The sequence below is a fragment of the Microcaecilia unicolor genome, chromosome 2 (genome assembly GCF_901765095.1).
Source record: "Microcaecilia unicolor chromosome 2, aMicUni1.1, whole genome shotgun sequence".
NCBI classification, from domain to species: Eukaryota; Metazoa; Chordata; class Amphibia; order Gymnophiona; family Siphonopidae; genus Microcaecilia; species Microcaecilia unicolor.
The window spans coordinates 211,669,891-211,685,387 of NC_044032.1; the positions used below are offsets into that span (position 1 = coordinate 211,669,891).

At 43.8% G+C, this 15,497-nt stretch overlaps 1 protein-coding gene across 1 annotated transcript; it reads left to right on the forward strand.

Annotated features, from left to right (window-relative positions):
• The first annotated feature begins 375 nt into the window (after nt 1–375).
• CTSL (cathepsin L) lies at nt 376–9,515 on the forward strand. Its single transcript, XM_030193689.1, has 8 exons — nt 376–478; nt 1,027–1,190; nt 1,272–1,394; nt 4,609–4,764; nt 5,779–6,003; nt 7,421–7,589; nt 7,673–7,790; nt 9,127–9,515. Exons 1-8 carry the CDS (start codon nt 397–399, stop codon nt 9,224–9,226), a joined length of 1,137 nt encoding a protein of 378 aa, XP_030049549.1. The 5' UTR covers nt 376–396; the 3' UTR covers nt 9,227–9,515.
• The last annotated feature ends 5,982 nt before the right edge of the window (nt 9,516–15,497 follow it).

Below are 15,497 nucleotides of genomic sequence, written 5' to 3' on the forward strand. Positions count from 1 at the left end.
AAGCTCCTTTGAGCAGGGACTGTCCTTCTTTGTGAAATTGTACAGCGCTGCGTAACCCTAGTAGCGCTTTAGACATGAGTAGTAGTAGGTATAGCGAGTCTCTCACGATCCCCCCCCTCCCCAAAAAAAAAAAAAATAATTCCAGCGTGGTTCCAGCCAGGCAACCAACCAACCAACCACCCGCTCTCAATCCGCGGGGCAGCTTTGCTCTGTAGGTGAGATCGGTGAAACAGTAAGAATAAGAGCCAGGTGCTATTGGTGTTCAGGCTTTTTTTCTAAGTATGGGGACTGGGAGGACAATCGCATCACGCGACCGCTAGTCACGGGATCTCCTCGCCACGAGGAAAACGCGGCCAATCAAGCGGTGAAACGTCACTCCCGGGCGGGGTTCGGAGGATGCCTATAAAGCAGTGCCGGGAGAGTGGGGGCCCTATACTAAGATACAGAGAGCGTGGTAATTGTTTGTTGCTGTTTTTAGGTAGGTGATGTCCGTGTCTTTCTCTTTCCTCTTCGCCCCCCCCCCACCCTCGGTCGCCTGCGTGCTCCATTATGGTTGGGGAGGTTGGAAGGTTTTTTGGTGGTTGCTGCGGTGTGTGTGTGCGCTGGTGCCTAATTGCTTTTTCAGGAATAGGTTTTGGCCCCTAAGTAACATTTGGAGGACTTTAGGGCTGCTGCTGCTTGTCTGTCTGTCTGTCTCGTACTGTTTAGGGAATGGTTGGGGTAAGGCTGACGTCGCTTCTGTGCGTAATCTCAGCTGTGAAAAACAGCATTCGGATTTCAAAACAAGGGGAGGAGGAGGTGGAATAGCTGATGCAAGAGGAAGGGGGGGGGGGGGCGATGTTTGTAAACTGGGATAGCTTGGCGCCGCGTCTGCGGTTAGCCCTATGTATCATCCTGGGGTAGAGCTTGATCCCGGGATCATCAGCTGACTCCTCTGGGTGTGGATCGCTCCGATTCCCTAAATTCCGTGCTGTGGTCTCTGGGGATTATATGTATGCCCGGGCTTGACTGTATTCCTCTTCCCAGGTTTCCTCCTGCTGCTCGTTTTTTTTATTACAATGATGCTGTGCTATTTCCTGCTGGTCTTCTGCCTAACGGCAGTGGTGACCCTGGCGGCCCCGCGGATGGATCCAGACCTGGACCCCCACTGGCACCTCTGGAAGACCTGGCACGCCAAGACCTATCATCAGGTAAACGCTGAGCAGCCTGTGGTGGGCTTTTGGGCTCGCAGGGTTCCGGTAGTAGCTAACGCCCTCCTCTTTCTTCTGTAGACGGAGGAAGGCTGGAGGCGACAGATCTGGGAGAAAAACCTGAAGATGATCGAGCTGCATAACCTGGATTACACGCTGGGGAAGCACAACTTTAGTCTTGCAATGAACCGCTTCGGAGACATGGTGAGCATAGACTTCAGCTGCCCATAAGGGCCAGATCAACGCTGAAAAAAGCAGGGCTACTTTATTTGATGTAGCTAAATACTGGGCTCCTTTTAGCCTCTTATTTAAGGTTTTATTTTGTTAAATTAAAAAATAAAAGTAGGGCTGTGCATTGATTTTTTTTTTTTTTTTTAATCACTATTTATTTTGATTAAAATTCATATAATTACATGAAGTGCCCGCTCTTATTGTCTCCTGTACAATGCAATATATGGATAATGTAAATTTTCAAAATCAATATTTCTATTACTAGAATAAAAAACAAAATCATCTCTTTCCCTGTCTCTGGTTCTGCTTCCCTGGGCTCCCAGCACAGTTCTCAACTCTTTTTCCAGGGCTTCCTTTATATTTACTTTTTCTCCTTCACTCCCTGCGCTATATTCATTTTCACTTTCTTCTATTTAAATCTCTTGTTTCCATCTCCCTTCCCCTCCGTATCCCTCTGTGGGCGCTATCTCACATATAAATGTCACTTGAAATGGGATGCTTTGGTCTGGATCTCTCCTGTCCCCTCTCTTCTGGCAGCTTTTTCTTTTGCTGCCCCTGTGTTCACTGGTATCTTTCTCCAAGCCCCTTGGTGACCCTTTGAAATTATCATATAGAGGCTAGCTCTAAGCAAGTGCTGCTTCTCTTGGAGACTTCTCTCTAGCATCCTGTTTCTTCAGAGGATGCAGGACACCTTGAGAGGTGAGTAGTGTGTACTTAATACGACTGTCTATACAGGCAAATCAGAGGGGGGGTGGAGGCAGAATGTGATAAATGCATTAAAATTAAGGCACTTTTAAATCTATATTAGGGCTGCATTTCAATCAAAAACTTTAATTGTAATTATACAATTAAAGGTATTCCATTTCTAACTGCTTGTGACTTTGGGCAAGTCGCAGAAAGATGTACACCAAATCCCATCCCCCTTCCGTAAAGAACTGATAGTCTTCCACCTTTCCACCACCCCAGACCCAACATCTCTCCCTTTCTCAACCTTCACTCTCCTCTATTTTCTCTATCTTGGGAGCTGTTATCTCTCTCCCTCCTTCCCATTGTCTAGCACCTCCCACTTCCTCCTCTACCCTCATCAGTAGGGACACAAACTTGGTGATAAGCAGCACCAAGGTCTTCTGGTTTTTGGCGCTCACTGCCTCAGTCATAGCTTTTATCAGTGACTCCTCCAGTTCTGCTCACACTTCTGCCCCTGCCTCTCAACCCTGCTGGTCTACCTTTAAAGGTGGTCTTCTACTGGTCCTGGGAGTGGCAATGTTACACACATGCTGCCTGTGGCCTACTCCAAAGCTTTCCCTTTGGCCCATCCTGTTGCCTTTGGTATCTTGTGTTTCTGCTTGGACAGGTCAGAGGGGGGAAAGCTCAGACAGCAGGCAACTTGTGTTGATCCTTGCCAGTGGCAGCATTGCACAAGTCCACCTTTAAGATAGACTGGGGTGGGTGATATTAGGAATGGGAGAGCAGAAAAGATGTTTGGAGACATTGCATTGTGGTGGTGATTTAGGGCTTTTTTTTTTTTCCCTAAACTGCACTAGCAGGGTTAGGTAAAAGAGACCATTAATGCATTTAATCGCAGTTAACTTTAAAGTGCAGCCCTATAAAACAAAAATAATGTGCCATAAGTCACCCATCTGTTGTTGAGGTGGACGTGGTGGGGGGAGCACCACACCCTGGGATTGGTAGCATGGAGTGTTGATACTAATTGGGCTTCTGCCAGGTGCTTGTGACCTGGATTGGCCACTGTTGGAAGCAGGGACACTGGGACAACATGGACCATTGGTCTGACCCAGTATGGCTATTAGGTTCTTATGCAAACAACCTACTGATAAATTGGCAATAATGCCCTTAAATACAGAGGCCCAGATGCACAAGCTTATCCTGCTAAACATTTGCTTTAGACTGGTTCTAGCCACTCAGAACCCCATGTATTTGAATTACAATGAGCTTGTTAGTATTCTAATGAGCTGGTTTGTAGCCTAATGCATATTCCAAGAGATGCATAGCTCCAGAGCAGCCCTAATTTTAAGCTCCTGTCTTCTTTGTTATACAGATACCAGGAGGAGGAGGGTTGTGTACACGCTGGCGAAGAGGTCCGGTTCCAAAATTAAGGGGGTTTTTTTGGGGGGGGGGGGGGGGTGGGAGGGAATCTGGTCCACTGGACCACCAGGAAGAAATGTGTGGGGGTTGCACAAAGGGGGAATCCGTGGAGCTCATTTGCATGTGATCCCTTTTTGCATCGCTAACGTTACCAACGCAGCTGTATTTTACGGCTGCCTTTTTTGCATTGGGCCCTGAGTGGGAATGGGCTGGGAATAAGCTATTATGCAACAGTGGGAAGTTCTATAGCAAGGATCGGTGACATCCTACCAAAAAATTGGTCACATTTTTAGATGTAGAAAGATATCTTCCATACGTAATAGGAAATTTGGAAAAATTTGAATATCTGCTTCTTTACCACCACCAGAAACTCTTGTACAGTGTGATTTTAAGTCATCAAATACAGCAAACTTCCCAAACCTGTACAGATTTTTCTCATACATATTCATTGTGGGTGTTCTGAAAAACCTTTAAGGTATGTTTTTCCAGGACAGGGTTGAGCCTTCTGTTACCTAAACAGTATAAAAACTGTTTACTCTCTTGTGTAAACAAAAAGGTGGGAATATGAGCCAGGCTATCCAATAATTGGACCAGAAGTTAAGTTTAAAATAAAATTTAATATTCAAACAAACACAATTCCACATTAAAAATTAGTCATTTTCCTCCTTGCTTTTTTATGCCCTTTTCACCTGTATCCAAAGTATCTCAACTCTTTAGGTGTTTCTCACTTCCCCTTCATCTGAAGGATGCAACTTTTTTTCTTAACTCCTTTCTCCAGCTCTTCTCCACCAGGTGGTACTTGGCATTTTGTGGTGGAGAGCCCTTTGAAGTGGTTTACTTAAATGGTCCAAGGCTGTAAAGGAAGTTTGCCTTGGGTCAGCTCTGTGGTGCTTAAGCAATCTCATGCATATTCAGTGTGGGTGTGACAATTCAGGGACCTTGATGAAAAGATACCATGAACTGCCAAGGCTTAGAGGCTCCTAAAATTGTGGCAGTACTACTGACTAGTATCTAATCTTTCTTCTGGAGTTTCCTCTACAAGAATGAGTTGCCTAATCTGGTGTGTTTCTTAATCCTGCAGACCACTGAAGAATTCAGACAAGTAGTGAATGGCTTTCGGTACAAGAAGTCAGAAAGGAAAGTCCGTGGATCCCTATTCCTAGAGCCCAGCTTCCTGGAAGCCCCCAAAGCTGTAGACTGGCGTGAACATGGTTATGTAACACCTGTTAAAGACCAGGTATTGAATCATTTAAATTCTAGCTCATGCCAAGGAAATTGCTGGTTTTAACGTAGCCAATATGCTGGTAAGCAAGTGTTTGCCAAACCATGCCTCTGCCCTTCAAGCAGTTGGTATAGCTGCTCTGCTTGTTTGACATAACAGTAAGAGGCCTAATTTTGTTTAGCATTCAGCAGGTTCTGTTGATTTATTTATTGCATTTGTATCCCACATTTTCCCACCTATTTGCAGGCTCAATGTGGCTTAGAGTTTTTTGTTATGACATAGTCATTCCAGGATATCAGATACAATTAATAATGTACAATGGTTGAGTAAGGGAAGAGAAAAGAAAGGTGTTAGTCGTGATAGTATAGAAGGTGGGCCTTAATAACTGGATGGGTTGGTGAGGTAGTTTTGTAAGGCTATGGGTTCTCTTTGTAGGCCTTGTTGAAAATATGTCTTCAAAGATTTACGAAAGTTAGTTATTTCATCAATAGTTTTCAGGGCTGTAGGTAATGCATTCCACAACTGCGTGCTCATGTATGAGAAGGTGGTGGCGTGAATCCGCTTGTATTTTAGTCCTTTACAGCTGGGAAAGTGCAGATTGCGAAATTTGCGGGCTGATCTTATGGCGTTTCTGGGAGGCAGGTCCACGAGATTTAGCATGTAGATTGGGGCGTCTACGTGAATGATTTTGTGTACAATCGTGCAGATTTTGAAGGCAATCCGTTCCTTGAGTGGGAGCCAGTGAAGTTTCTCTCTTAGGAGTTTTGCACTTTCATATTTAGTTTTTCCAAATATGAGTCTGGCAGCAGTATTCTGGGCTGTTTGGAGTTTTTTGATAGTCTGTTCTTTGCAGCCGGCATATAATGCGTTGCAGTAGTCCAGGTGACTTATTACCATTTTTAAGTCTACATGTTATTCATGTGATTAACATGTAGACTTAACATTCTAATGAACAGTATAAAACTAAGAGGCAAGTAGTCTATTCAGCATTGGAGTTAGAAGTAAATCTTTTCATTTCTTGTTCCCCAGGGTGCATGTGGCTCATGTTGGGCATTCAGTTCAACAGGTGCTCTGGAAGGTCAGCACTTCCGAAAAACACAGAAGCTGATTTCTTTGAGTGAGCAGAACCTCGTAGAATGTTCACGTCCTCAAGGGAACCAGGGCTGCAACGGTGGACTCATGGATCAAGCCTTCCAATATGTGGAAGATAACAACGGCATTGATTCAGAAGTGTCCTATCCATATACTGCTAAGGTAAACTGGGTCCTCCAAAAGCAGCAATTCCCCCATTAATGGTAATATCAGCTGGACACGTTTCCCTGACCACCCAGGTGCCAAATCAACCTACCACATGCCTAGGCAGAGCCAGAGCAGCTTGATGCTACTCGGGTTTAGAAGGAAATCAGCAGCTAGCAGAATAATGTGGGCATTTAGCAGCAACTTCAAAGACCCAAGCAGCGAAAGTCTACTAAAAACAAGAACTTAATGATGAATTGGTAAACAGCAAAAAATGTGCACACTGCCATTTTAAAAATTTCAACCCAGAACTCATTTTGCTTGGCCTGGTGTCTTAAGTATGAGATGATTTGCTTCCAGGGTATATTCCAGAATTTTTTCTAGTGTATATTTCTTAGACAAGGTTCCTTTAACCTGCCCACCCCATGGGTAGTTAGTTTTTTCATTGCTGTGAGGTACATTAAGCAGTTAATACAGGCCTGTGCTAAAACAGCCAGTGTAGGGTATAAATGAAGAGATGTGCTAGGGGTAGGCAGGTGGGAATGAAAGCTGATCTAGGCCTTGCAGGCTGTCAGTGCTATAGGCTGTGGCCAAATGTTTGTTTAAAACTATGGGGGGAAATGGTTTTACACTGGAAACTAGCTAATAGAAACACTATCAATAAACCTAGAATTCTTCAATCTTTAACAAAGCACAGAGCAAAATGTTTTCACTGTTTGGTTTTGCATGTAATGTAGTAATTACACTTTTTAGTAGAACAGCTCCCTTGTGTTTGGCAGATTAAATGATCATGAAATGGCTTCTAGGCTTCCATAACAAAGTTGTGACTTAGCTGTAGTTTGCACCAGGCAGAGACCAATGCTTAGCTTTTAGTTGGAGTCAGAATTTCTCCTTTAGTCTTCACTGTTATATCCTTTACTTGCTGTTCTCCAGCTATTTCCCTCCCTTTCTTAGGAGTGATGTGTGGTATTGCTGCAGCTCATGAAAAGAGCGCAGGAGCGATTGCAGAATATTCATTAGTTAGATCAGTATAGGCACTTTATACAGATAAGAGATGTGCATGCATGCTTTTTAAGTTGCAGATGTTAACAGTATAGTTAGGTCAGAGGGACAGATTTTCAAGGGCTGAGCTCTGTGTGATATTTGGGACAACTTGCAGCCCAGAGCAGCAGAGGAGATAACAGCTCAGGCTGTGAAGGAATAGCAGATTAAATGCAGAAATGTAACAAAACTTTCAAGAAAGCATAAGAATGTGACTGTCAGTTGATGCTGCTTAACAAGGTTTCAAGTATGCCTTAGGTCTGACACTGCTGGCATTTCTGCATAGCTAGCCAACACTAGTAAAATTGTTCAAATGACCTAGTCAAAGGCACTGTCAAAAGAAAAAAAAAAAAATTGCACCTCGCTCATTTAACATGTGACCTTTTCTTCTAAGGATGACGAGGATTGCCACTATGATCCACAGTACAACTCTGCAAATGACACTGGCTTTGTGGATATCCCATCTGGTAACGAGAGGGCCCTAATGAAAGCAGTAGCATCCGTGGGGCCAATATCTATTGCTATTGATGCAGGCCACTCGTCATTTCAGTTCTATCAGTCCGGTACGTATTGTGTAGCTGTAAACATTCAGGTACCTAAATTCTCTTCTGTATAGCTCTTGGCTTAGTGATGCCTCTCTTTCCAGGTATTTACTATGACCCTGATTGCAGCAGTGAAGATCTAGACCATGGTGTCTTATTGGTAGGCTATGGATTTGAGGGATCTGATGTGGATGGAAAGAAATACTGGATTGTCAAAAACAGGTATGTATGGTTTTTTGGTGTGTGGCCTCGGTATGCTTCTTTCTTTCTAGTTGTATCCTTAACTAAACTGAGTTCTACCTTCAAGTAACTGGCTGTTCTGAAAACAGGGTGCCTGGGAGATATGATACGAGGTCTAAAAATCAGGAGCGTAGCCAGACCTGCCATTTTGGGTGCCCCCCCCCCCCCCCCCTGCATCTGCTTCTTTCTCCCTCCTTGGCCTACCTGGACAGCGCTTTCTCCCTTCTCCAACGCCCTCCCAACGTGTGTCGTCGGGGCCTCTCCTCAGGGGCGGGTCCCACCTTTTGCAGAAAACAGGAAGTTGCAGAGTAGGCGGGACGCGTCTAAGGAGAGGCACTGGTCTCGCTGGTGCTTAGGGGAGAACAGTGCTTCAGGGCAGTAAAAGTGAGCAGACCATGCGGACGGGGAGAGCGGGCAGAAGAGGCAGGAAAAGATTGGAGCCTCACTTGGGAGAGCTATGCCACTGGTTGGGTTGGGGCTAGTTAGGGTGGGCGGGCCTGGAGCAAAAGTGGCTGGGCCCAGGCCTGCCCGTGGCTATGCCCCTGCTAAAAATGAGTGGAGTGGAAAAGGTAGACGTGAAGCGTCTGTTTACGCTTTCCAAAAATATTAGGACTAGGGGGTATTCAATGAAGCTACAAAGTAGTACATTTAAAATGAATTGGAGAACTTGTCTTCACTCTTTATTTATTTGTGGCATTTATACCCCGCTCTTTCCCGCTCAATAGCAGGTTCGGTGCGGCTTACAGAGTATGGTACATAGTATCGTAGAGATAATACAAAGTATGGTACAAAGTATCATGGAGAACACATTTATAAAGAGTGGGGAAGGATTGGAGTGTGGGCATTGTCTGGTGTGGGTTAGGTCCGAGACGTTTAAACTCTGGAATTCATTGCCAGAGAATGTGGTAAAGGCAGTTAGCTTAGCGGGGTTTAGAAAGGTTTGAAAATCCACTGCTTTATTTCTGGGATAAGCAGCATAAAATGTTCTGTACTTTTGTGGGGGGATCTTGCCAGGTATTTGTGACCTGGATTGGCTACTGTTGGAAACAGGATGCTGGGCTTGATGGACCTTTGGTGTGTCCCAGTATGGCATTATTTATGTACTTATCTTTTTCCTCATGATTTCCTTTAAATTTAATTTAGTTCACTTTTCTTTCATGTAGTGTATACTACATCTTCTAGTTTGATATTTACTTTTCATGTTTTCTTAGGTGTCTAGTACTGAAAAGTCACATTAGACTAAAATTCAGTATGAAACTGAACTGGCTATTGTAGAGGGTACATACCTGAACTTTTCTTTTTTTTTTTTTTTTTACAGCTGGGGTGAAAAGTGGGGCAACAAAGGATACGTGTTAATGGCAAAAGACAGGAAGAATCACTGTGGAATAGCAACTGCTGCCAGTTATCCTCTCGTGTAGCTTGGTGAACATCACTGCAGGACCAAAGTTTGCACAGTCAGTACACTAAGCCACCTCATCCAGGGCCCTCCGAGAGCTTTGTCTGCTGGAGAAACAAATATAAGATGCTGAAAACATTGTTGCAACTTGAAACTTCATTATCTAAGAATATTGTTGGACTATAATGAAACTTGTAATATAGGTAGCTTTTGTTCTAGGTTTTTACAGTTTTTTTAATTGTTTTTAAGGTGATTGTGCACTGCCTTTATTTAAAGAAATGTAAAATAAAATGAAAAACTTGTTTTGGTCAGTTGCTGCTGTCATTTATTCTAGAGGGAGAGGATTTAAAGTTTATTCCTCTAATAAGACTGACCATGCTGTACTGCATATGGGAATAGTCTTGTGTGGGCCTGTTGGGCCTCTGGTTATTACAAACTACAATGTGCAATAACCATTATTTAGAATTATCTGATCTGTTTTTGTCCTTGTAGCTATGACCTAAAGTGTGTGCTGCACATGGACTGTGATGTGATGCTGGTGGTGCTCATTACTCTTAGCCACTGTACTTTCACTGTGAATGTTTAAGAAGTTTGAATGGAGGAGTGGCCTAGTGGTTAGAGCACTGGTCTTGCAAGCCAGAGGTGGCCGGTTCAAATCCTGCTGCTCCTTGTGATCTCGGGCAAGTCACTTAACCCTCCATTGCCTCAGGTACAAATTTGATTGTGAGCCCTCCTGGGACAGAGAAATAACTCACCTTGAGCTACTACTGAAAAAGGTGTGAGCAAAACCTAAAATAAATGGTGGGATTGCTTGGCTGATGGTGCTGTCCTAAGTTATCTTTGCTTTCTCTGATTGTGTAGTAGTATTACACTTATAGAACTGTCTATAGGACATAGTAACATAGTAGATGATGGCAGAAAAGGACCTGCACGGTCCATCCAGTCTGCCCAACAAGACAACTCGTGTGCTACTTTTTGTGTATACCCTACTTTGATTTGTACCTATGCTCTTCAGGGCACAGACCGTAGAAGTCTGCCCAGCACTATACCTGCCTCTCAACCACTGGCTCTGGCACAGACTGTAGAAGTCTGCCCAGCACTAACCCTGCCTCCCAACCTCCAGTCCTGCCTCCCACTACCGGCTCTGCTATCCAATCTCGGTTAAGCTCCTGAGGATCCATTCCTTCTGAACAGGCAGTTCAGGTAGGCTCCCCTATATAAACTCCTCAACCAAGGGCTTTGACAGTGAGAATGTTATAGGATAAATAGGTTTAATAAAAAAAAAAAAAATACATGTGCATCCTGGATTGTAGATGTTAAAATTCCAGCTAATATTGAGTAATTTAAATGTTTGAGTAGTGAGGCTTTAAGTGCTTAGTCTTAAGCATATCAGTGACAAATCTCAATATTCTCAAAGTTCCCAGTCCAAGCAAGTCTTTACACACGATTAGTTAAACTCTATTGTACAATACAGCTCACTTATACTATATTGCCAGAGGTGAAGATAATTTTATGACTGTACAGTGTAAAAGGGTTAGTATCTTTCTTCTCTAGCTTACCACCACAGTACACCCAGTTAAAAGATGGCCTGCAGGGTACCTCCAGGCCTTAAGTAAACAATGCTGTTAGGAATTGGTTTGGAAGGGTGTGAGTTGCCAGAAAGTCAAGACTGGCCTCATTCTTGCCTTTATGGGGCAGGGGACCTCATTCTCACCACAATAATCTGTGCCTTATGGGAGGCCCATGATGAGATTAAGTCTTAGTGCAGGAAACACTATCCTATATAACTGTGTTCCCAAAATCCAGTCCTGGAGTACTTGCCAGTCAAGTTTTCAGGATATCCACAATGAATATGCATGAACTTGATTTGCATACACTGCCGCTATTATATGCGGATCTCTTTCATACATATTCATTGTGGATACCCTGAAAACCTATGAAGGGGTTCTCTAGGACCAAACTTGGGAAATACTGCTATACCAGGCAGTGGCATTCCTAGGGGGGCGGACCCCCCCCCCCGGGTGCATGCCGCTGGGGGGGGGCCGCAGCGCGCGCCTGCTCAGAGTTCCCTGACTTCGTGTGTTCGCTGCAGCTCCCTCTGACTCGGAACAGGAAGTAACCTGTTCCAGGGCAGAGCAGAGGGAGCTGCAGCGAACGCGCGAAATCGGCAATCTCAGAGCAGGCGCGCACCGCGGCACCCCCCCCCCCCCCCCCCAGCAGCGTGCACCCAGGGCGGACCGCCCCCCCCCCCCTTTGGTACGCCACTGATAGCGGTTCACAATCTGCTTGGAGGATTAAAAAAAAAAGTTACCTTTGAAATCTCACACTTGAAAACTATGTGAAAAATACAACAAGGACGATGTTCCATTCTACAGTGGTGGAAATAAGTATTTGATCCCTTGCTGATTTTGTAAGTTTGCCCACTGACAAAGACATGAGCAGCCCATAATTGAAGGGTAGGTTATTGGTAACAGTGAGAGATAGCACATCACAAATTAAATCCGGAAAATCACATTGTGGAAAGTATATGAATTTATTTGCATTCTGCAGAGGGAAATAAGTATTTAATCCCTCTGGCAAACAAGACCTAATACTTAGTGGCAAAACCCTTGTTGGCAAGCACAGCGGTCAGACGTCTTCTGTAGTTGATGATGAGGTTTGCACACATGTCAGGAGGAATTTTGGTCCACTCCTCTTTGCAGATCATCTCTAAATCATTAAGAGTTCTGGGCTGTCGCTTGGCAACTCGCAGCTTCAGCTCCCTCCATAAGTTTTCAATGGGATTAAGGTCTGGTGACTGGCTAGGCCACTCCATGACCCTAATGTGCTTCTTCCTGAGCCACTCCTTTGTTGCCTTGGCTGTATGTTTTGGGTCATTGTCGTGCTGGAAGACCCAGCCACGACCCATTTTAAGGCCCTGGCGGAGGGAAGGAGGTTGTCACTCAGAATTGTACGGTACATGGCCCCATCCATTCTCCCATTGATGCGGTGAAGTAGTCTTGTGCCCTTAGCAGAGAAACACCCCCAAAACATAACATTTCCACCTCCATGCTTGACAGTGGGGATGGTGTTCTTTGGGTTATAGGCAGCATTTCTCTTCCTCCAAACACGGCGAGTTGAGTTCATGCCAAAGAGCTCAATTTTTGTCTCATCTGACCACAGCACCTTCTCCCAATCACTCTCGGCATCATCCAGGTGTTCACTGGCAAACTTCAGACGGGCCGTCACATGTGCCTTCCGGAGCAGGGGGACCTTGCGGGCACTGCAGGATTGCAATCCGTTATGTCGTAATGTGTTACCAATGGTTTTCGTGGTGACAGTGGTCCCAGCTGCCTTGAGATCATTGACAAGTTCCCCCCTTGTAGTTGTAGGCTGATTTCTAACCTTCCTCATGATCAAGGATACCCCACGAGGTGAGATTTTGCGTGGAGCCCCAGATCTTTGTCGATTGACAGTCATTTTGTACTTCTTCCATTTTCTTACTATGGCACCAACAGTTGTCTCCTTCTCGCCCAGCGTCTTACTGATGGTTTTGTAGCCCATTCCAGCCTTGTGCAGGTGTATGATCTTGTCCCTGACATCCTTAGACAGCTCCTTGCTCTTGGCCATTTTGTAGAGGTTAGAGTCTGACTGATTCACTGAGTCTGTGGACAGGTGTCTTTCATACAGGTGACCATTGCCGACAGCTGTCTGTCATGCAGGTAACGAGTTGATTTGGAGCATCTACCTGGTCTGTAGGGGCCAGATCTCTTACTGGTTGGTGGGGGATCAAATACTTATTTCCCTCTGCAGAATGCAAATAAATTCATATACTTTCCACAATGTGATTTTCCGGATTTAATTTGTGATGTGCTATCTCTCACTGTTACCAATAACCTACCCTTCAATTATGGGCTGCTCATGTCTTTGTCAGTGGGCAAACTTACAAAATCAGCAAGGGATCAAATACTTATTTCCACCACTGTATGTGGAAACTAAAAAGAGTAAAACCTTTCTTCTCCAGAAACATTTTTCGTAACCTAGTACAGTCAATGGTGCTAGGTCAGCTAGACTACTGCAATGCACTTTATGTAGGCTGTAAAGAGCAACTCATCAAGAAACTTCAAACAACCCAAAACACAGCTGCTAGACTCATATTTGGTAAGACAAAATATGAAAGTGCCAAACCCCTAAGCGAAAAGTTACACGGGCTTCCACTAAAAGAATGTATCACGTTTAAGGTCTGTACTCTGGTTCATAAAATCATCCACGGAGATGCTCCAGCCTACATGACAGACCTAATTGACATGCCACCCAGAAATGCTAAAAGATCAGCACACACATTCCTAAATCTTCACTTCCCCAACTGTAAAGGAATAAAATACAAACTAACACATGTCTAGCTTTGCCTATATGAGCATGCAGTTATGGAATGCATTGCTAAAAGATATGAAAATAATTTACACTCTAATCAACTTTTGTAAATCACTGCAGACCTATCTCTTCAACAAGGCATACCACAATGATCCATAATAGGAACTGTAATACATCATCACTTACTTGATATCCTGAATGTTTTCTCCCTGTGCCTTATTGCTTATTTCTTTTATATCACCCATATTCTTTATATAATATCAATTGCATCTTTACTCTGAAAAGATGTTCTGTTATTTTATCTGTATAATCTACTATGACATCAATATTCTTTATGTAATACCAATTGTATCTTCTACTCTGAAATGACGATCTATCATGTTATCCACATAATCTACTGTGTCATCCATGTTCACTATGCAATATCAATTGTACCTTTTTACTCTGGAATGGCAAATGCCATGAAGCCACATTGAGCCTGCAAATACGTGGGAAAATGTGGGATACAAATGCAGCAAATAAATAAAAAATTACTGGGCATCAGGTTGAATTTACTTTGGATGAGTACAAAGCGAAGTACATAGGGAGGATTAATCCCAGGTTATAGTAGCACAGTGCTACTGTAGGTTTACATTTGGAATTAAAAAAAATCTTGGACAACACCATGTAAGTCTTTCACTTAGGGTGTGTTGACAGCCAAGTGGTAAACATTGTATTAGGAGTTATTGAAAAAAAAAAAAAAGAATAGAGAATAAAACAAAATATCATGATGCCTCTGTATCATACCATGGTGTGCTCTGACAAAAAAAAAAAGGTGCTTGGCATGTCTGATGGCATTTATTTATACAGGAGTGTCTTCACTTTCTCCATGCAGAACTTTATAGTGCAAAAGGTGAGGAACACCACTGGCACTTGGCACAGATAGGGGCACTTTGGGTAACGCGTTGCCATGTTGATGAAGCCGCTCAGGGTGCCTATTGGTCATCTCAGTCTCAGAATTACCGCACAAGCTTCGGTCACCTTGGTACAGTAGCTAGCTACCATGCAAGTTTAGAGGGGATCGCAGCTTCCTTATTCTGAATTTGGATTTATGGTTACTGCGGGTTTCAATTTGAACACTAAAGGAAATCTTCGGGATCCATTTTGGCATCACTCCCTTGAATCTAGGAGACTCTGCAGGGTATGTTCTCAAGAGTGGTGGATCCGTCCCCGGCCATCTCTGAGAAGCATCCATGCTACACCCCTTTATTGGGTGATATCCACCTCAATATGGGCTTTCTAAAAGGTGGCATGCATATCTCTGCAAGTATGGATATGTTCCGTATTTCCAATGCTACCCACTACCATGTTGCAAGCTGATGTGTTCAACAGTATGTGTGAATTGGGGATTATGATGCCCCTTTCAGGAACAGAATCCCTCATTGTTTGTGTTTTTCAGTGGAAAAATATCTTTTCCTAATATGGCCTTTGCCCCAGTACAGGTGGTGGTGTAAGGTAAGAGCGGTTTGCTTAGCAGGGTTTTAAAGAGGTTTGGGCATAGTTTCAAAATGAAAAGTCAATAAGCCATTATTAAGACGGACTTGGGGGGGAAAATCCACTGCTTATTCCTGAGAGAAGCAGCAAAACAAAAACTGTTGTACGCTTCTGATAGATTTTTGACCTGGATTAGTCACTGCAGAAACAGGATGCTGGGTACAATGGACCTTGGTCTGATTCCACACCTGCAATTTGTTTTTAAGGTACTGACCATTAATTTCATAGTGTCTCCTTGTTAATAGTAGTGTGTGAAAAGCTAAATGTTCCCTATTTACCGAAAAGATATTCTAAAATCTGTCCTTTGAACTTGACTACCAGGAGAATCTGATAATCCTTGCTCCTTTATTCCAGGAAATGTCATTAATTTTCTAGTGCCCTTTAATACGTAACCTGCATCTTGCACC